General features: G+C 48.6%; 1 protein-coding gene across 1 annotated transcript in view; it reads right to left on the reverse strand.

Moving 5' to 3' along the window:
• The window catches only part of plxnb3 (plexin B3), a 325,474-nt gene that overhangs the window by 175,378 nt on the left and 125,764 nt on the right, over window positions 1-24,332 (reverse strand). The window contains exon 4 of the mRNA XM_052484163.1: window positions 1,836-2,015. Coding sequence (XP_052340123.1) covers window positions 1,836-2,015 — 180 coding nt within the window. The remainder of the gene's footprint in view (window positions 1-1,835; window positions 2,016-24,332) is intronic.

A 24,332-nucleotide genomic window follows, 5' to 3' on the forward strand; every position in this document is an offset into this window, starting at 1 on the left:
ACCCTATCCAGGTCCCACAGTTTAACAGGGTACTAGACCCAGGCTATATCACCATACCCTATCCAGGTCCCACAGTTTAACAGGGTACTAGACCTAGGCTATATCACCATACCCTATCCAGGTCCCAAGGTTTAACAGGGTACTAGACCCAGGCTATATCACCATACCCTATCCAGGTCCCACAGTTTAACAGGGTACTAGACCCAGGCTTAATCATTGCAGAGCGAGAGAGCGTCAATGTTGCATTATGCGAGTTCCATATATTGACTTTGGTATTGTTTGTAGCTACATTTTCTAGCTAGCCAGCCAGCTTTTCTGGAGAGAGAGCATTGCATTGTGGGTTTTGTAGTTGAGCTCTGCAGATTCCCACAACTGTTCACAGTATATATTACTATCCCATATTTTAGATATTTAACAAAGTAAAACATATTAACTATTCCTTTGAGTGTTCTTGTGTCTGTGGTTACTCCAATCACAGTGTGTGTGTGTGTGTGTGTGTGTGTGTGTGTGTGTGTGTGTGTGTGTGTCTCTGTGGTTACTCCTATCACAGTGTGTGTGTGTGTGTGTGTGTGTGTGTGTGTGTGTGTGTGTGTGTGTGTGTGTGTGTGTGTGTGTGGTTACTCCTATCACAGTGTGTGTGTGTGTGTGTGTGTGTGTGTGTGTGTGTGTGTGTGTGTGTCTCTGTGGTTACTCCTATCACAGTGTGTGTGTGTGTGTGTGTGTGATTAGGGAATGTCTTGTTAATGTGTGTGCTTGTGCGAGTGTGTGTGTGTGTGATTAGGGAATGTCTTGTTAATGTGTGTGCTTGTGCGAGTGTGTGTGTGTGTGTGCGTGAGATTTTGGGAGTGTCTCGTGTCTTGTTAGTGTGTTAAGGAGGGAGGGTATTTAAGCTGAGGAACAGCAGTCAGCTGGATCTGGTTTCATCCATAATTAACATTAGCAACATGTTTCATGTTAATGAGAGTCTGTCTGTCTGTCTGTCTGTCTGCCTGCCTGCCTGCCTGCCTGCCTGCCTGCCTGTCTGCCTGTCTGCCTGTCTGCCTGTCTGCCTGTCTGTCTAGCCTACCTCACGCCCCCGTGCGTACAGCCTACCTCACGCCCCGCGCGCACAGCCTACCTTACAGGGGCGTACAGCCTACCTTACAGGGGCGTACAGCCTACCTTACAGGGGGCGTACAGCCTACCTTACAGGGGCGTGCAGCCTACCTTACAGGGGCGTACAGCCTACCACGCCCCGCGCGCACAGCCTACCTCACGCCCCGCGCGTACAGCCTACCTTACGCCCCGCGCGTCACAGCCTACCTTACGCCCCCGCGTACAGCCTACCTCACGCCCCCGCGCACAGCCTACCCACGCCCGCGCGTGCAGCCTACCCACGCCCCGCGCAGCAGCCTACCTTACGCCCCGCGCGTGCAGCCTACCTTACAGGGCGTACAGCCCACCTCACGCCCCCGCGTGCAGCCTACCTCACGCCCCGCGCGTACAGCCTACCTTACGGGCGTACAGCCACCTTACGCCCCGCGCGTACAGCCTACCTTACGCCCCGCGCGCACAGCCTACCTTACGCCGCGCGTACAGCCTACCTTCACGCCCCCGCGCGTACAGCCTACCTTACGCCCCGCGCGTACAGCCTACCTTACGCCCCGCGCGTACAGCCTACCTTACGCCCCGCGCGTACAGCCTACCTTACGCCCGGGCGTACAGCCTACCTTACGCCCGCGCGTACAGCCTACCTTACGCCCGCGCGCGTACAGCCTACCTTACGCCGCGCGCGTCTACAGCCTACCTTACGCCCCGCGTACAGCCTACCTTACGCCCCCGCGCGTACAGCCTACCTTATGCAGCCAGCCCTTCTTGTCCCCCAGCAGGGCGATGGTGTGGCCGGCCTCGGTAGTGGTGGTGACAGCGGTGAGCTGGGTTTCCCTGGTCAGAGAGGGGGTGGCTGACAGGGGAACCGCAGAGGCGATGGGGCTGGGGGTGTGTTCCCCTCCACATGGGTACTCCTTTAACGAATCCTAGAGAGAAGAAGGGTCAGAGGTGATTGGTTGATGGATTGTAATATAGAAAAAACCAACATTACAATACGTTTTTATTCTTGTGTGGTAACACTGTTTCAGCCTACTTGTTATGCAGTATAACACTGTTTTTTTACCTACCTGAACCCCCAGTAGCTCCACCCCTTCCTGAACCCCCAGTAGCTCCACCCCTCCTGAACCCCCAGTAGCTCCACCCCTCCTGAACCCCCAGTAGCTCCACCCCTCCTGAACCCCCAGTAGCTCCACCCCTCCAGTAGCTCCACCCCTGGTACTCTGTGTATAGTACATTTACATTTACATTTAAGTCATTTAGCAGACGCTCTTATCCAGAGCGACTTACAAATTGGTGCATTCACCTTATGACATCCAGTGGAACAGCCACTTTACATAGTCTCCCATAGTCAGCAGCATACCACTCTGTCAGCAGCATACCGCCCTGCCAGCAGCATTACGCCCTGTCAGCAGCATACCGCCCTGCCAGCAGCATACCGCCCTGCCAGCAGCATACCGCCCTGCCAGCAGCATACCGCCCTGCCAGCAGCATACCGCCCTGCCAGCAGCATACCGCCCTGTCAGCAGCATACCGCCCTGCCAGCAGCATACCGCCCTGCCAGCAGCATACCGCCCTGCCAGCAGCATACCGCCCTGCCAGCAGAATACCGCCCTGCCAGCAGAATACCGCCCTGTCAGCAGCATACCGCCCTGTCAGCAGCATACCGCCCTGCCAGCAGCATACCGCCCTGTCAGCAGCATACCGCCCTGTCAGCAGCATACCACCCTGTCAGCAGCATACCACCCTGCCAGCAGCATACCACCCTGTCAGCAGCATACCACCCTGCCAGCAGCATACCACCCTGCCAACAGCATACCACCCTGCCAACAGCATACCACCCTGTCAGCAGCATACCACCCTGCCAGCAGCATACCGCCCTGTCAGCAGCATACCACCCTGCCAGCAGCATACCGCCCTGCCAGCAGCATACCACCCTGCCAGCAGCATTCCCCGCTGGCAGGGCGTGCCAGCAGCATACCGCCCTGCCAGCAGCATACCGCCCTGCCAGCAGCATACCACCCTGCCAGCAGCATACCACCCTGCCAGCAGCATACCACCCTGCCAGCAGCATTCCATGTTATCATTGACTCAGTACTGGTACTCTGTGTATAGTACCATGTTATCATTGACTCAGTACTGGTACTCTGTGTATAGTACCATGTTATCATTGACTCAGTACTGGTACTCTGTGTATAGTACCATGTTATCATTGACTCAGTACTGGTACTCTGTGTATAGTACCATGTTATCATTGACTCAGTACTGGTACTCTGTGTATAGTACCATGTTATCATTGACTCAGTACTGGTACTCTGTGTATAGTACCACGTTATCGTATTTATTATTACGTTATTTTACTGTTCTATTATTTCTCTATTTTCTTTCTCTCTACATTGTTGGGAACGACCTGTAACTAAGCATTTCACAGTTCGTCCACACCTGTTGTTTACGATGAATATCACGAATAAAACGTGATATTGCACTTGTCTTATTTGACCCTTTTAGTAGTGCAGCAGTAGTACTGCAGCAGTATCGTAGCTCTACCCCTCCTGAACCCCCAGTAGCTCCACCCCTCCTGAACCCCCAGTAGCTCCACCCTCCTGAACCCCCAGTAGCTCCACCCCTCCTGAACCCCCAGTAGCTCCACCTCCTGAACCCCCAGTAGCTCCACCCCTCCTGAACCCCCAGTAGCTCCACCCCTCCTGAACCCCCAGTAGCTCCACCCCTTCCTGAACCCCCAGTAGCTCCACCCCTCCTGAACCCCCAGTAGCTCCACCCCTCCTGAACCCCCAGTAGCTCCACCCCTCCTGAACCTCCAGTAGCTCCACCCCTCCTGAACCCCCAGTAGCTCCACCCTCCTGAACCCCCAGTCGCTCCACCCCTGCTGAACCCCCAGTAGCTCCACCCCTCCTGAACCCCCTGTAGCTCCACACCTGCTGAACCCCCAGTAGCTCCACCCCTCCTGAACCCCCAGTAGCTCCACCCCTCCTGAACCCCAGTAGCTCCACCCCTCCTGAACCCCCAGTAGCTCCACACCTGCTGAACCCCCAGTAGCTCCACACCTGCTGAACCCCCAGTAGCTCCACCTCCTGAACCCCCAGTAGCTCCACACCTGCTGACCCCTCAGTAGCTCCACCCCTCCTGAACCCCCAGTAGCTCCACCCCTCCTGAACCCCCAGTCAGACACATAGAAATATCATTCATAGTCAAATAAGTCACTCTTTTCTAAGGCCATGACATCTCCATATCAACTGGTTCAGAACACTCAAGAGAAACTAGTTCAACCAGACACCAGAAATACTCTGGTTGTAAATATGAAAGCCATAAATACATAGTCAGCTGACTACAGACATAAATATACAGCTAGCCAGCCGTGTGATGGGACAGTGATGTAATGCTGCATACCAGCCAGCAGGGGAGACAGGAATATAGCCGTCACCTATAACTAACAGTTGGGACAGATGAGCTTTAATAAATACTATCAAAGTGAGATCATGTGATAAAGAGGTTCCCTAATGGCATGTAACAGCTCCTGGCATTAGACCGAACCAGGGCCAGTTGTTCCTGTGACCTGAACCTAACTACTGTCTGGAGTGTTCCTGCAGCAGTGGTGTGGGGTCTGTGCTTTGGCAAAGTGGGTGGGGTTATATCCTTCCTGTTTGGCCCTGTCCGGGGTGTCCTCGGATGGGGCCACAGTGTCTCCTGACCCCTCCTGTCTCAGCCTCCAGTATTTACGCTGCAGTAGTTTATGTGTCGGGGGGTTAGGGTCAGTTTGTTATATCTGGAGTACTTCTCCTGTCCTATTCGGTGTCCTGTGTGAATCTAAGTGTGCGTTCTCTAATTCTCTCCTTCTCTCTTTCTTTCTCTCTCTCGGAGGACCTGAGCCCTAGGACCATGCCCCAGGACTACCTGACATGATGACTACTTGCTGTCCCCAGTCCACCTGGCCATGCTGCTGCTCCAGTTTAAACTTCCACCTGGCCGTGCTGCTGCTCCAGTTTCAACTGTTCTGCCTTATTATTATTCGACCATGCTGGTCATTTATGAACATTTGAACATCTTGGCCATGTTCTGTTATAAACTCCACCCGGCACAGCCAGAAGAGGACTGGCCACCCCACATAGCCTGGTTCCTCTCTAGGTTTCTTCCTAGGTTTTGGCCTTTCTAGGGAGTTTTCCTAGCCACTGTGCTTCTACACCTGCATTGCTTGCTTTTTGGGGTTTTAGGCTGGGTTTCTGTACAGCACTTTGAGATATCAGCTGATGTACGAAGGGCTATATAAATACATTTGATTTGATTTTGATTTGAGCACCCCTGAAGGATTAGTGCTATCTGGGATCCTTGGGATATCTCTACCCTAAACCTTAACCCTTACCTACCCTAACATTAACCCCTACTCCTACCCTAAACCTAATGTTAACCCTTACCTACCCTAACCTTATCCCCTACCCTAAACCCTAACCTTAACCATTACCTACCTAAACCTTATCCCCTACCTAAACTGTATCCCCTACCTAAACCTAACCCTTACCTACCCTAACCCCTACTCCTACCCTAACATTAACCCTTACCTACCCTAACCCCTACTCCTACCCTAACATTAACCCCTACCTACCCAAAACCTTATCCCCTACCCTAAACTTTATCCCCTACCCTAAACCCTAACCTTAACCCTTACCTACCCCAAACCTTATCCCCTACCTAAACTGTATCCCTACCTTAACCCTTACCTACCCTAACCCCTACTCCTACCCTAAACCCTAACCTTAACCCTTACCTACTCTACCTTATCCCCTACCCTAACCTTATCCCCTACTCTTACCCTTAGCTTAACCATTTTACATTTCAACTTCAATGGGGTGACATCAGAGTTGGGACATCCCAAGGATCCCGTTTAGACTTTTCCTGCTGTTCTAAACTGTCTCAGTCATCATTGCAGTTATATAGTGAGCTCCAGTTATATGGTGAGCTCCAGTTATATGGTGAGCTCCAGTTATATGGTGAGCTCTAGTTATATGGTGAGCTCTAGTTATATGGTGAGCTCTAGTTATATGGTGAGCTCCAGTTATATGGTGAGCTCCAGTTATATGGTGAGCTCCAGTTATATGGTGAGCTCCAGTTATATGGTGAGCTCCAGTTATATGGTGAGCTCTAGTTATATATGGTGAGCTCTAGTTATATGGTGAGCTCTAGTTATATGGTGAGCTCTAGTTATATGGTGAGCTCCAGTTATATGGTGAGCTCCAGTTATATGGTGAGCTCCAGTTATATGGTGAGCTCTAGTTATATGGTGAGCTCCAGTTATATGGTGAGCTCTAGTTATATGGTGAGCTCTAGTTATATGTCCAGTTATATGGTGAGCTCTAGTTATATATCCAGTTATATGGTGAGCTCTAGTTATATGTCCAGTTATATGTTGAGCTCTAGTTATATGTCCAGTTATATGGTGAGCTCTAGTTATATGTCCAGTTATATGTTGAGCTCTAGTTACATGGTGAGCTCTAGTTATATGGTGAGCTCTAGTTATATGTCCAGTTATATGGTGAGCTCTAGTTATATGGTGAGCTCCAGTTATATGGTGAGCTCTAGTTATATGTCCAGTTATATGGTGAGCTCCAGTTATATGTCCAGTTATATGGTGAGCTCCAGTTATATGGTGAGCTCTAGTTATATGTCCAGTTAAATGGTGAGCTCTAGTTATATGTCCTGTTATATGGTGAGCTCTAGTTATATGGTGAGCTCCAGTTATATGGTGAGCTCTAGTTATATGTCCAGTTATATGGTGAGCTCCAGTTATATGTCCAGTTATATGGTGAGCTCCAGTTATATGGTGAGCTCTAGTTATATGTCCAGTTATATGGTGAGCTCCAGTTATATGGTGAGCTCTAGTTATATGTCCAGTTATATGGTGAGCTCTAGTTATATGTCCAGTTATATGGTGAGCTCTAGTTATATGTCCAGTTATATGGTGAGCTCCAGTTATATGGTGAGCTCAGTTATATGGTGAGCTCCAGTTATATGGTGAGCTCCAGGTATTCCTCTAGGATTTTGCCTGTGCTTAGCTCTATTCTGTTCATTTGTATCTTTAAAAAACTTCCTAGTCCTTGTAGATGACAAGCATACCCATAACATGATGCAGCCACCAACATGCTTGAAAATATGAAGAGTGGTACTTAGTGATGTGTTGCATTTGCCCCAAACATAACGCTTTGTATTCAGGACATGAACTTAATTTCTAGTTTTGCAACAATTTTTGCAGTTTGATTTTAGTACCTTATTGCAAAACAGGATTCATGTTTTGGAATATTTTTATTCTGTACAGGCTTCCTTCTTTTCACTCGGTCATGTAGGTTAGTATTGTGGAGTAACTACAATGTTGTTGATCCATCCTCAGTCTTCTCCTATCACAACCAATAAACTGAGCAGTTTCCTTCCTCTCCGGCAACTGAGTTAGGAAGGACGCCTGTATATTTGTAGTGACTGGGGTGTATTGATACCATCCTCCAAAGTGTAATTAATAACTTCACCAAGCTCAAAGGGATATTCAATGTCTGCTGTTTATATTGTTACCCATCTATCAATAGCTGCCCTTTGTGAGGCATTGGAAAACCTCCCTGGTCGTTGTGGTTGAATCTGTGTTTGAAATTCACTGCTTCGACTGAGGGACCTTACAGATCATTGTATGTGTGGCGGTACAGAGACGAGGTAGTCATTCAAACATCATGTTAAACACTATTATTGCACACAGAGTGAGTCCATGCAACTTATTATGTGACTTAAGCAAATGTTTCCTCGTGAACTTAATAACAAAGGTGTTGAATACTTACTGCTTTTCATTTTTTTACGAGTAAAAATTTTCCCCAAAAACATAATTCCACTTTGACATTATGGGATGTTGTATGAAGGCCAGTGACACATCTCAATTTAATCCATTTTAAATTCAGGCTGCAACAATAACGGGGTGTGAATACTTTCTGAAGGCATTGTATGTCACACACACACACACACACACACGCCACACACACACATGCCACACACACATGGCACACACACACATGCCACACACACATGCCACACACACACACATGCCACACACACACATGCCACACACACACATGCCACACACACACATGCCACACACACACATGCCACACACACACACACGCCACACACACGTCACACACACACATGCCACACACACACACGCCACACACACACACCACACACACACGGTCAGCTCAAAGCCGCCCACAGCGTCATGAGCTCCATCAGCAGCAGATTTAGAACAGACAATTAATTTGTTTATGCAACAAATGTCAGAGCAAAGTATCGCATCGAACCCGAAATGCACCGATTCATTCTGTAATCAAACCGGTATAGTATGGAAGCCCATGTGTCTAGATACGTATCCAATCATCGTGAAAGGGAACGATCCACATCCCTAGACATCACTGGTCCATCAGTGGATCAGGGTGTTGTTTTGGATCAGCTGTCCGTACGTAATAACAGGGAAAATCTTCCAGAATGACCCATTTGAGGTAGAAAGGAGTTGGACAGAAAAAGGCAGAGATGATTTGATTTCTCTCAGTTTTTAATCCGTCAGGATGAGCATACTAACGTTACCATGTAAAGCTGTCGTCTTCCTCCTTGTTGTAGTCGTTTTTAAAATGTTAAAAACATACATTGTGCACCGAAGTGAAGCCGCTCTGAACACCTAAAACCCTCCCAGAAAGTGTTCTTGGTTGGGACAGTGAAACATGTTGTCAGTGATGATTAGTGACCAGTGGAACAGAGTGGTCCGTACTGTAGAGACATGGATAGTGTTTACTGGTCAGCATGGGACAGTATGGACAGTATAACAGGACAGGGGACAGGATGTGTCCAGTGGACAGTAAAACAGGACAGGACAGGGGACAGGATGTGTCCAGTGGACAGTAAAACAGGACAGGACAGGGGACAGGATGTGTCCAGTGGACAGTAAAACAGTAACAGGACAGGGGACAGGATGTGTCCAGTGGACAGTAAAACAGGACAGGACAGGGGACAGGATGTGTCCAGTGGACAGTAAAACAGAAACAGGACAGGGGACATGATGTGTCCAGTGGACAGTAAAACAGTAACAGGACAGGGGACAGGATGTGTCCAGTGGACATTAAAACAGTACAGGGGACAGGATGTGTCCAGTGGACAGTAAAACAGGACAGGGGACAGGATGTGTCCAGTGGACAGTAAAACAGTAACAGGACAGGGGACAGGATGTGTCCAGTGGACAGTAAAACAGTAACAGGACAGGGGACAGGATGTGTCCAGTGGACAGTAAAACAGGACAGGGGACAGGATGTGTCCAGTGGACAGTAAAACAGTAACAGGACAGGGGACAGGATGTGTCCAGTGGACAGTAAAACAGTAACAGGACAGGGGACAGGATGTGTCCAGTGGACAGTAAAACAGTAAAGAGGACAGGATGTGTCCAGTGGACAGTAAAACAGTAACAGGACAGGGGACAGGATGTGTCCAGTGGACAGTAAAACAGAAACAGGACAGGGGACAGGATGTGTCCAGTGGACAGTAAAACAGGAACAGGACAGGATGTGTCCAGTGGACAGTAAAACAGAAACAGGACAGGGAACAGGATGTGTCCAGTGGACAGTAAAACAGGACAGGGAACAGGATGTGTCCAGTGGACAGTAAAACAGGACAGGGGACAGGATGTGTCCAGTGGACAGTAAAACAGAAACAGGACAGGGGACAGGATGTGTCCAGTGGACAGTAAAACAGGACAGGGAACAGGATGTGTCCAGTGGACAGTAAAACAGGACAGGGGACAGGATGTGTCCAGTGGACAGTAAAACAGGACAGGGGACAGGATGTGTCCAGTGGACAGTAAAACAGGACAGGGAACAGGATGTGTCCAGTGGACAGTAACAGGACAGGGGACAGGATGTGTCCAGTGGACAGTAAAACAGGACAGGGAACAGGATGTGTCCAGTGGACAGTAACAGGACAGGGGACAGGATGTGTCCAGTGGACAGTAAAACAGAACAGGGAACAGGATGTGTCCAGTGGACAGTAAAACAGGACAGGGGACAGGATGTGTCCAGTGGACAGTAAAACAGGACAGGGAACAGGATGTGTCCAGTGGACAGTAAAACAGAAACAGGACAGGGGACAGGATGTGTCCAGTGGACAGTAAAACAGGACAGGGAACAGGATGTGTCCAGTGGACAGTAAAACAGGACAGGATGTGTCCAGTGGACAGTAAAACAGGAACAGGACAGGGGACAGGATGTGTCCAGTGGACAGTAAAACAGGAACAGGACAGGGGACAGGATGTGTCCAGTGGACAGTAAAACAGGACAGGGAACAGGATGTGTCCAGTGGACAGTAAAACAGGAACAGGACAGGGGACAGGATGTGTCCAGTGGACAGTAAAACAGAAACAGGACAGGATGTGTCCAGTGGACAGTAAAACAGTAACAGGACAGGAGGTGTCCAGTGGACAGTAAAACAGTAACAGGACAGGGGACAGGATGTGTCCAGTGGACAGTAAAACAGAAACAGGACAGGGGACAGGATGTGTCCAGTGGACAGTAAAACAGTAACAGGACAGGATGTGTCCAGTGGACAGTAAAACAGGACAGGGGACAGGATGTGTCCAGTGGACAGTAAAACAGGACAGGGGACAGGATGTGTCCAGTGGACAGTAAAACAGGACAAGGGACAGGATGTGTCCAGTGGACAGTAAAACAGTAACAGGACAGGGGACAGGATGTGTCCAGTGGACAGTAACAGGACAAGGGACAGGATGTGTCCAGTGGACAGTAAAACAGGACAGGGGACAGGATGTGTCCAGTGGACAGTAAAACAGGACAAGGGACAGGATGTGTCCAGTGGACAGTAAAACAGGACAAGGGACAGGATGTGTCCAGTGGACAGTAAAACAGGACAGGATGTGTCCAGTGGACAGTAAAACAGGACAAGGGACAGGATGTGTCCAGTGGACAGTAAAACAGGACAAGGGACAGGATGTGTCCAGTGGACAGTAAAACAGGACAGGATGTGTCCAGTGGACAGTAACAGGACAAGGGACAGGATGTGTCCAGTGGACAGTAAAACAGGACAGGGGACAGGATGTGTCCAGTGGACAGTAAAACAGTAACAGGACAGGGGACAGGATGTGTCCAGTGGACAGTAAAACAGTAAAACAGTAACAGGAGAGGGGACAGGATGTGTCCAGTGGACAGTAAAACAGGACAAGGGACAGGATGTGTCCAGTGGACAGTAAAACAGGACAGGGGACAGGATGTGTCCAGTGGACAGTAAAACAGGACAAGGGACAGGATGTGTCCAGTGGACAGTAAAACAGTAACAGGACAGGGGACAGGATGTGTCCAGTGGACAGTAACAGGACAAGGGACAGGATGTGTCCAGTGGACAGTAAAACAGGACAGGGGACAGGAGGTGTCCAGTGGACAGTAAAACAGAAACAGGACAGGGGACAGGATGTGTCCAGTGGACAGTAAAACAGGACAAGGGACAGGATGTGTCCAGTGGACAGTAAAACAGGACAGGGGACAGGATGTGTCCAGTGGACAGTAAAACAGTAACAGGACAGGGAACAGGAGGTGTCCAGTGGACAGTAAAACAGAAACAGGACAGGGGACAGGATGTGTCCAGTGGACAGTAAAACAGGACAGGGAACAGGATGTGTCCAGTGGACAGTAAAACAGGAACAGGACAGGGGACAGGATGTGTCCAGTGGACAGTAAAACAGAAACAGGACAGGATGTGTCCAGTGGACAGTAAAACAGTAACAGGACAGGAGGTGTCCAGTGGACAGTAAAACAGTAACAGGACAGGGGACAGGATGTGTCCAGTGGACAGTAAAACAGTAACAGGACAGGATGTGTCCAGTGGACAGTAAAACAGGACAGGGGACAGGATGTGTCCAGTGGACAGTAAAACAGGACAGGGGACAGGATGTGTCCAGTGGACAGTAAAACAGGACAAGGGACAGGATGTGTCCAGTGGACAGTAAAACAGTAACAGGACAGGGGACAGGATGTGTCCAGTGGACAGTAACAGGACAAGGGACAGGATGTGTCCAGTGGACAGTAAAACAGAAACAGGACAGGGGACAGGATGTATCCAGTGGACAGTAAAACAGGACAAGGGACAGGATGTGTCCAGTGGACAGTAAAACAGGACAAGGGACAGGATGTGTCCAGTGGACAGTAAAACAGTAACAGGACAGGGGACAGGATGTGTCCAGTGGACAGTAAAACAGTAACAGGACAGGGGACAGGATGTGTCCAGTGGACAGTAAAACAGTAACAGGACAGGATGTGTCCAGTGGACAGTAAAACAGGACAGGGGACAGGATGTGTCCAGTGGACAGTAAAACAGTAACAGGACAGGGGACAGGATGTGTCCAGTGGACAGTAACAGGACAGGGGACAGGAGGTGTCCAGTTGACAGTAAAACAGTAACAGGACAGGGGACAGGATGTGTCCAGTGGACAGTAAAACAGAAACAGGACAGGATGTGTCCAGTGGACAGTAACAGGACAGGGGACAGGATGTGTCCAGTGGACAGTAAAACAGGAACAGGACAGGGGACAGGATGTGTCCAGTGGACAGTAAAACAGGACAGGGGACAGGATGTGTCCAGTGGACAGTAAAACAGGACAGGGGACAGGATGTGTCCAGTGGACAGTAAAACAGGACAGGGGACAGGATGTGTCCAGTGGACAGTAAAAGAGGACAGGGGACATGATGTGTCCAGTGGACAGTAAAAGAGGACAGGGGACATGATGTGTCCAGTGGACAGTAAAAGAGGACAGGGGACAGGATGTGTCCAGTGGACAGTAAAACAGAAACAGGACAAGGGACAGGATGTGTCCAGTGGACAGTAAAACAGTAACAGGACAGGGGACAGGATGTGTCCAGTGGACAGTAAAACAGAAACAGGACAGGGGACAGGATGTGTCCAGTGGACAGTAAAACAGGACAGGACAGGGGACAGGATGTGTCCAGTGGACAGTAAAACAGTAACAGGACAGGGGACAGGATGTGTCCAGTGGACAGTAAAACAGTAACAGGACAGGGGACAGGATGTGTCCAGTGGACAGTAAAACAGGACAGGGGACAGGATGTGTCCAGTGGACAGTAAAACAGGAACAGGACAGGGGACAGGATGTGTCCAGTGGACAGTAAAACAGGACAGGGGACAGGATGTGTCCAGTGGACAGTAAAACAGTAACAGGACAGGGGACAGGATGTGTCCAGTGGACAGTAAAACAGGACAGGGGACAGGATGTGTCCAGTGGACAGTAAAACAGGACAGGATGTGTCCAGTGGACAGTAAAACAGGACAGGGGACAGGATGTGTCCAGTGGACAGTAAAACAGTAACAGGACAGGGGACAGGATGTGTCCAGTGGACAGTAAAACAGTAACAGGACAGGGGACAGGATGTGTCCAGTGGACAGTAAAACAGGACAGGGGACAGGATGTGTCCAGTGGACAGTAAAACAGGACAGGGGACAGGATGTGTCCAGTGGACAGTAAAACAGGACAGGATGTGTCCAGTGGACAGTAAAACAGGACAGGATGTGTCCAGTGGACAGTAAAACAGGACAGGGGACAGGATGTGTCCAGTGGACAGTAAAACAGGACAGGGGACAGGATGTGTCCAGTGGACAGTAAAACAGGACAGGGAACAGGATGTGTCCAGTGGACAGTAAAACAGTAACAGGACAGGGGACAGGATGTGTCCAGTGGACAGTAAAACAGTAACAGGACAGGAGGTGTCCAGTGGACAGTAAAACAGTAACAGGACAGGGGACAGGATGTGTCCAGTGGACAGTAAAACAGTAACAGGACAGGAGGTGTCCAGTGGACAGTAAAACAGAAACAGGACAGGGGACAGGATGTGTCCAGTGGACAGTAAAACAGTAACAGGACAAGGGACAGGATGTGTCCAGTGGACAGTAAAACAGAAACAGGACAGGGGACAGGATGTGTCCAGTGGACAGTAAAACAGGACAGGGGACAGGATGTGTCCAGTGGACAGTAAAACAGGACAGGGAACAGGATGTGTCCAGTGGACAGTAAAACAGGACAGGGAACAGGATGTGTCCAGTGGACAGTAAAACAGAAACAGGACAGGGGACAGGATGTGTCCAGTGGACAGTAAAACAGGAACAGGACAGGGGACAGGATGTATCCAGTGGACAGTAAAACAGGACAGGGAACAGGATGTGTCCAGTGGACAGTAAAACAGGACAGGGGACAGGATGTGTCCAGTGGACAGTAAAACAGGACAGGACAGGATGTGTCCAGTGGACAGTAAAACAGGACAGGGGACAGGATGTGTCCAGTGGACAGTAAAACAGGAACAGGACAGGATGTGTCCAGTGGACAGTAAAACAGGAACAGGACAGGGGACAGGATGTGTCCAGTGGACAGTAAAACAGGACAGGGGACAGGATGTGTCCAGTGGACAGTAAAACAGAAACAGGACAGGGGACAGGATGTGTCCAGTGGACAGTAAAACAGGACAGGACAGGATGTGTCCAGTGGACAGTAAAACAGGACAGGGGACAGGATGTGTCCAGTGGACAGTAAAACAGGACAGGGGACAGGATGTGTCCAGTGGACAGTAAAACAGAAACAGGACAGGGGACAGGATGTGTCCAGTGGACAGTAAAACAGAAACAGGACAGGGGACAGGATGTGTCCAGTGGACAGTAAAACAGAAACAGGACAGGGGACAGGATGTGTCCAGTGGACAGTAAAACAGGACAGGACAGGATGTGTCCAGTGGACAGTAAAACAGGACAGGGGACAGGATGTGTCCAGTGGACAGTAAAACAGGACAGGGGACAGGATGTGTCCAGTGGACAGTAAAACAGAAACAGGACAGGGGACAGGATGTGTCCAGTGGACAGTAAAACAGAAACAGGACAGGGGACAGGATGTGTCCAGTGGACAGTAAAACAGGACAAGGGGACAGGAGGTGTCCAGTGGACAGTAAAACAGTAACAGGACAGGGAACAGGATGTGTCCAGTGGACAGTAAAACAGGACAGGGGACAGGATGTGTCCAGTGGACAGTAAAACAGGACAGGGAACAGGATGTGTCCAGTGGACAGTAAAACAGGACAGGGGACAGGATGTGTCCAGTGGACAGTAAAACAGGACAGGGAACAGGATGTGTCCAGTGGACAGTAAAACAGAAACAGGACAGGATGTGTCCAGTGGACAGTAAAACAGGACAGGACAGGGGACAGGATGTGTCCAGTGGACAGTAAAACAGTAACAGGACAGGGAACAGGATGTGTCCAGTGGACAGTAAAACAGAAACAGGACAGGATGTGTCCAGTGGACAGTAAAACAGGACAGGACAGGGGACAGGATGTGTCCAGTGGACAGTAAAACAGTAACAGGACAGGGGACAGGATGTGTCCAGTGGACAGTAAAACAGGACAGGGGACAGGATGTGTCCAGTGGACAGTAAAACAGGACAGGGGACAGGATGTGTCCAGTGGACAGTAAAACAGGACAGGGAACAGGATGTGTCCAGTGGACAGTAAAACAGGACAGGGGACAGGATGTGTCCAGTGGACAGTAAAACAGTAACAGGACAGGGGACAGGATGTGTCCAGTGGACAGTAAAACAGGACAGGGGACAGGATGTGTCCAGTGGACAGTAAAACAGGACAGGGGACAGGATGTGTCCAGTGGACCGTAACAGGACAGGGGACAGGATGTGTCCAGTGGACAGTAAAACAGAAACAGGACAGGGGACAGGATGTGTCCAGTGGACAGTAAAACAGTAACAGGACAGGGGACAGGATGTGTCCAGTGGACAGTAAAACAGAGACAGGGAACAGGAGGTGTCCAGTGGACAGTAAAACAGAAACAGGACAGGAGGTGTCCAGTGGACAGTAAAACAGAAACAGGACAGGATGTGTCCAGTGGACAGTAAAACAGAAACAGGACAGGGGACAGGAGGTGTCCAGTGGACAGTAAAACAGTAACAGGCCAGGGGACAGGATGTGTCCAGTGGACAGTAAAACAGTAACAGGACAGGGGACAGGATGTGTCCAGTGGACAGTAAAACAGTAACAGGACAGGGGACAGGATGTGTCCAGTGGACAGTAAAACAGAAACAGGACAGGGGACAGGATGTGTCCAGTGGACAGTAAAACAGTAACAGGACAGGGGACAGGATGTGTCCAGTGGACAGTAAAACAGAAACAGGACAGGGGACAGGATGTGTCCAGTGGACAGTAAAACAGAAACAGGACAGGGGACAGGATGTGTCCAGTGGACAGTAAAACAGGACAGGGAACAGGATGTGTCCAGTGGACAGTAAAACAGGACAGGGGACAGGATGTGTCCAGTGGACAGTAAAACAGGACAGGGGACAGGATGTGTCCAGTGGACAGTAAAACAGGACAGGGGACAGGATGTGTCCAGTGGACAGTAAAACAGGACAGGGAACAGGATGTGTCCAGTGGACAGTAAAACAGAAACAGGACAGGGGACAGGATGTGTCCAGTGGACAGTAACAGGACAGGGGACAGGATGTGTCCAGTGGACAGTAAAACAGTAACAGGACAGGATGTGTCCAGTGGACAGTAAAACAGTAAAAGGACAGGATGTGTCCAGTGGACAGTAACAGGACAGGGGACAGGATGTGTCCAGTGGACAGTAAAACAGTAACAGGACAGGATGTGTCCAGTGGACAGTAAAACAGTAAAAGGACAGGATGTGTCCAGTGGACAGTAACAGGTCAGGGGACAGGATGTGTCCAGTGGACAGTAAAACAGTAAAAGGACAGGATGTGTCCAGTGGACAGTAAAACAGTAAAAGGACAGGGGACAGGATGTGTCCAGTGGACAGTAAAACAGAAACAGGACAGGGGACAGGAGGTGTCCAGTGGACAGTAAAACAGGAACAGGACAGGGGACAGGATGTGTCCAGTGGACAGTAAAACAGGACAGGGGACAGGATGTGTCCAGTGGACAGTAAAACAGGACAGGGGACAGGATGTGTCCAGTGGACAGTAAAACAGAGGGGACAGGATGTGTCCAGTGGACAGTAAAACAGGACAGGGGACAGGAGGTGTCCAGTGGACAGTAAAACAGAAACAGGACAGGATGTGTCCAGTGGACAGTAAACAGTAACAGGACAGGGGACAGGATGTGTCCAGTGGACAGTAAAACAGAAACAGGACAGGGGACAGGATGTGTCCAGTGGACAGTAAAACAGGAAGGGGACAGGATGTGTCCAGTGGGGGACAGACAGGATGTGTCCAGTGGACAGTAAAACAGAAACAGGGGACAGGATGTGTCCAGTGGACAGTAAAACAGAAACAGGACAGGGGACAGGATGTGTCCAGTGGACAGTAAAACAGAAACAGGGGGACAGGATGTGTCCAGTGGACAGTAAAACAAAACAGGACAGGATGTGTCCAGTGGACAGTAAAACAGTAACAGGACAGGGGGACAGGATGTGTCCAGTGGACAGTAACAACAGGACAGGATGTGTCCAGTGGACAGTAAAACAGAAACAACAGGGGACAGGATGTGTCCAGTGGACAGTAACAGGACAGGGGACAGGATGTGTCCAGTGGACAGTAAAACAGAAACAGGACAGGATGTGTCCAGTGGACAGTAAAACAGGACAGGGGACAGGATGTGTCCAGTGGACAGTAAAACAGGAACAGGATGTGTCCAGTGGACAGTAAAACAGGACAAGGGACAGGATGTGTCCAGTGGACAGTAAAACAGAAACAGGACAGGGGACAGGATGTGTCCAGTGGACAGTAAAACAGGACAGGGGACAGGATGTGTCCAGTGGACAGTAAAACAGAAACAGGACAGGGGACAGGATGTGTCCAGTGGACAGTAAAACAGGAACAGGACAGTAAAAGGGACAGGAGGATGTGTCCAGTGGACAGTAAAACAGAACAGGACAGGGGACAGGATGTGTCCAGTGGACAGTAAAACAGGGGACAGGATGTGTCCAGTGGACAGTAAAATGTGTCCAGTGGACAGTAAAACAGGACAGGGGACAGGATGTGTCCAGTGGACAGTAAAACAGGACAGGGGACAGGATGTGTCCAGTGGACAGTAAAACAGAAACAGGACAGGGACAGGGGACAGGATGTGTCCAGTGGACAGTAAAACAGGAACAGGACAGGGGACAGGATGTGTCCAGTGGACAGTAAAACAGAAACAGGACAGGGGACAGGATGTGTCCAGTGGACAGTAAAACAGAAACAGGACAGGATGTGTCCAGTGGACAAAACAGGACAGGGGACAGGATGTGTCCAGTGGACAGTAAAACAGGACAGTGGGTAAAACAGGACAGGATGTGTCCAGTGGACAGTAAAACAGAAACAGGACAGGGGACAGGATGTGTCCAGTGGACAGTAAAACAGGACAGGGGACAGGATGTGTCCAGTGGACAGTAAAACAGGACAGGACAGGATGTGTCCAGTGGACAGTAAAACAAACAGGACAGGGGACAGGATGTGTCCAGTGGACAGTAAAACAGGACAGGGGACAGGATGTGTCCAGTGGACAGTAAAGGACAGGGGAAGGACAGTGGACAGTAAAACAGGGGACAGGATGTGTCCAGTGGACAGTAAAACAGAAACAGGACAGGGAACAGGATGTGTCCAGTGGACAGTAAAACAGGACAGGGGACAGGATGTGTCCAGTGGACAGTAAAACAGGACAGGGGACAGGATGTGTCCAGTGGACAGTAAAACAGATGTGTCCAACAGGACAGGGGGACAGGATGTGTCCAGTGGACAGTAAAACAGTAACACAGGGGACAGGATGTGTCCAGTGGACAGTAAAACAGGACAGGGGACAGGATGTGTCCAGTGGACAGTAAAACAGAAACAGGACAGGGGACAGGATGTGTCCAGTGGACAGTAGGATGTGTCCAGTGGACAGTAAAAACAGAAACAGGACAGGGGACAGGAGGTGTGTGTAAAACAGGACAGGACAGGATGTGTCCAGTGGACAGTAAAACAGGAACAGGACAAGGGACAGGATGTGTCCAGTGGACAGTAAAACAGTAACAGGACAGGGGACAGGATGTGTCCAGTGGACAGTAAAACAGAAACAGGACAGGATGTGTCCAATGGACAGTAAAACAGGACAGGGGACAGGATGTGTCCAGTGGACAGTAAAACAGAAACAGGACAAGGGACAGGATGTGTCCAGTGGACAGTAAAACAGAAACAGGACAGGGGACAGGATGTGTCCAGTGGACAGTAAAACAGGAACAGGACAGGGGACAGGATGTATCCAGTGGACAGTAAAACAGGACAGGGGACAGGATGTGTCCAGTGGACAGTAAAACAGAAACAGGACAGGGGACAGGATGTATCCAGTGGACAGTAAAACAGAAACAGGACAAGGGACAGGATGTGTCCAGGATATACAACACTGTGTTACACTGGACCAGGATATACAACACTGTGTTACACTGGACCAGGATATACAACACTGTGTTACACTGGACCAGGATATACAACACTGTGTTACACTGGACCAGGATATACAACACTGTGTTACACTGGACCAGGATATACAACACTGTGTTACACTGGACCAGGATATACAACACTGTGTTACACTGGACCAGGATATACAACACTGTGTTACACTGGACCAGGATATACAACACTGTGTTACACTGGACCAGGATATACAACACTGTGTTACACTGGACCAGGATATACAACACTGTGTTACACTGGACCAGGATATACAACACTGTGTTACACTGGACCAGGATATACAACACTGTGTTACACTGGACTAGGATATACAACACTGTTCATCACCCTGACAGCTATAGTTACACTGGACCAGGATATACAACACTGTTCATCACCCTGACAGCTGTAGTTACACTGGACCAGGATATACAACACTGTTCATCACCCTGACAGCTATAGTTACACTGGACCAGGATATACAACACTGTTCATCACCCTGACAGCTATAGTTACACTGGACCAGGATATACAACACTGTGTTACACTGGACCAGGATATACAACACTGTTCATCACCCTGACAGCTGTAGTTACACTGGACCAGGATATACAACACTGTGTTACACTGGACCAGGATATACAACACTGTTCATCACCCTGACAGCTATAGTTACACTGGACCAGGATATACAACACTGTTCATCACCCTGACAGCTGTAGTTACACTGGACCAGGATATACAACACTGTGTTACACTGGACCAGGATATACAACACTGTTCATCACCCTGACAGCTGTAGTTACACTGGGCCAGGATATACAACACTGTTCATCACCCTGACAGCTATAGTTACACTGGACCAGGATATACAACACTGTTCATCACCCTGACAGCTATAGTTACACTGGACCAGGATATACAACACTGTTCATTACCCTGACAGCTATAGTTACACTGGACCAGGATATACAACACTGTTCATCACCCTGACAGCCATAGTTACACTGGACCAGGATATACAACACTGTTCATCACCCTGACAGCTATAGTTACACTGGACCAGGATATACAACACTGTTCATCACCCTGACAGCTATAGTTACACTGGACCAGGATATACAACACTGTGTTACACTGGACCAGGATATACAACACTGTTCATCACCCTGACAGCTATAGTTACACTGGACCAGGATATACAACACTGTTCATCACCCTGACAGCTGTAGTTACACTGGGCCAGGATATACAACACTGTTCATCACCCTGACAGCTATAGTTACACTGGACCAGGATATACAACACTGTTCATCACCCTGACAGCCATAGTTACACTGGACCAGGATATACAACACTGTTCATCACCCTGACAGCTATAGTTACACTGGACCAGGATATACAACACTGTTCATCACCCTGACAGCTGTAGTTACACTGGGCCAGGATATACAACACTGTTCATCACCCTGACAGCTATAGTTACACTGGACCAGGATATACAACACTGTTCATCACCCTGACAGCTGTAGTTACACTGGACCAGGATATACAACACTGTTCATTACCCTGACAGCTATAGTTACACTGGGCCAGGATATACAACACTGTGTTACACTGGACCAGGATATACAACACTGTTCATCACCCTGACAGCTATAGTTACACTGGGCCAGGATATACAACACTGTTTATGGATCTAACATATCAATATTAGTCTGCTTTATAGAAACATGGTGCTGTTGACCCCAATATAGTGAGGGGGGAGGTCTGAGAGATCACTGCGTTTCTGTGTGTGTGTGTGTGTGTGTGTGTGTGTTCTGAAAGCACTCAGGATTAGAGGCAGTGAGAGCAGCTGGACGTAATCTGTACCAGCACAGAGGCAGCTGTCACTCACAAAGAGACAGAGAGACACAGAGACAGACATAAAGACCGACACAAAGACAGAGACACACAGAGACAGACATAGAGACCGACACAGAGACAGACAGAGACAAAGAAAGAGAGAGACAGACAGAGACAGCCACAGACAGAGAGACAGACAGAGAGACAGACAGACAGACCAGAAATCCTTTCACCAGTGGCACAGCTAGCTAACCCTAATCTGAGTTAAGCAACTCAAGAGGCCACTCATAGGTACCTAGGTAATGGTCCCATCATCCTCTCTGATCACCAGTAATAGGTTTTAAACCTACCTAGTCTCCTCTATCCACTTAGACTATTACCGCTGTTACTATAACGCTGCTATACCACTACTATACCGCTGCTATACCTCTACTATACCGCTACTATACCGCTGATATACCGCTACTATACCGCGACTATACCGCTACTATACCGCTACTATACCACTACTATACCGCTACTATATCCGCTGATATACCACTACTATACCGCTACTATACCGCTACTATACCGCTACTATACCGCTGCTATACCACTACTATACCACTACTATACCGCTGATATACCGCTGATATACCGCTACTATACCGCTACTATACCGCTACTATACCGCTACTATACCGCTACTATACCACTACTATACCGCTGATATACCACTACTATACCGCTACTATACCGCTGATATACCGCTACTATACCGCTGATATACCACTACTATACCGCTACTATACCGCTGATATACCACTACTATACCACTACTATACCGCTGATATACCGCTGATATACCACTACTATACCGCTGATATACCACTACTATACCGCTGATATACCGCTACTATACCACTACTATACCACTACTATACCACTACTATACCGCTGATATACCGCTACTATATCCGCTGATATACCGCTACTATACCACTACTATACCACTACTATACCACTACTATACCGCTACTATACCACTACTATACCGCTGATATACCGCTGATATACCACTACTATACCGCTGATATACCACTACTATACCACTACTATACCGCTGATATACCGCTACTATACCGCTGATATACCGCTACTATACCACTACTATACCGCTGATATACCACTACTATACCGCTACTATACCACTGCTATACCGCTGATATACCACTGATATACCACTACTATACCACTACTATACCGCTACTATACCGCTGATATACCACTACTATACCGCTGATATACCGCTACTATACCACTACTATACCGCTGATATACCACTACTATACCGCTGATATACCACTACTATACCACTGCTATACCGCTGATATACCGCTACTATACCGCTGATATACCGCTGATATACCACTACTATACCACTACTATACCACTACTATACCGCTGATATACCGCTGATATACCGCTACTATACCACTGATATACCGCTACTATACCGCTGATATACCGCTACTATACCGCTGCTATACCGCTACTATACCACTACTATACCGCTACTATACCGCTGATATACCGCTACTATACCGCTGCTATACCGCTACTATACCGCTGCTATACCGCTACTATACCGCTGATATACCACTACTATACCACTACTATACCGCTGATATACCGCTGATATACCACTACTATACCGCTGATATACCACTACTATACCACTACTATACCGCTACTATACCGCTGATATACCACTACTATACCGCTACTATACCGCTGATATACCACTACTATACCGCTACTATACCGCTGATATACCGCTACTATACCACTACTATACCACTACTATACCGCTACTATACCACTACTATACCGCTGATATACCGCTGATATACGCTACTATACCGCTGATATACCACTGATATACCGCTACTATACCGCTGATATACGCTACTATACCGCTGATACCACTACTATACCACTACTATACCGCTGATATACCGCTACTATACCACTACTATACCACTACTATACCACTACTATACCGCTGATATACCACTACTATACCGCTGATATACCGCTGATATACCACTACTATACCTACTACTGATATACCACTGATATACCACTACTATACCGCTGATATACCACTACTATACCACTACTATACCACTACTATACCGCTGATATACCGCTACTATACCGCTGATATATACCACTGATATACTATACCGCTGATATACCGCTGATATACCACTACTATACCGCTGATACTACTATACCACTACTATACCGCTGATATGATATACCGCTGATATGATATACCGCTACTATACCGCTGATATACCACTACTATACCACTACTATACCGCTGATATACCGCTACTATACCGCTGATATACCACTGATATACCGCTATATACCATATACTATACCGCTACTATACCGCTACTATACCGCTGATATACCGCTACTATACCGCTGATATACCACTACTATACCACTGCTATACCACTACTATACCTCTACTATACCGCTGATATACCACTACTATACCACTACTATACCGCTGATATACCACTACTATACCACTACTATACCACTACTATACCGCTACTATACCACTACTATACCCTACTACTGATATACCGCTACTATACCGCTGATATACCGCTACTATACCACTACTATACCGCTGATATACCGCTGATATACCACTACTATACCGCTACTATACCGCTACTATACCGCTGATATACCGCTGATATACCGCTGATATACCGCTACTATACCGCTACTATATACTATACCACTACTATACCGCTGATATACCACTACTATACCGCTGATATACCGCTACTATACCACTACTATA

The sequence above is a fragment of the Oncorhynchus keta genome, chromosome 28 (assembly GCF_023373465.1).
Source record: "Oncorhynchus keta strain PuntledgeMale-10-30-2019 chromosome 28, Oket_V2, whole genome shotgun sequence".
NCBI classification, from domain to species: Eukaryota; Metazoa; Chordata; class Actinopteri; order Salmoniformes; family Salmonidae; genus Oncorhynchus; species Oncorhynchus keta.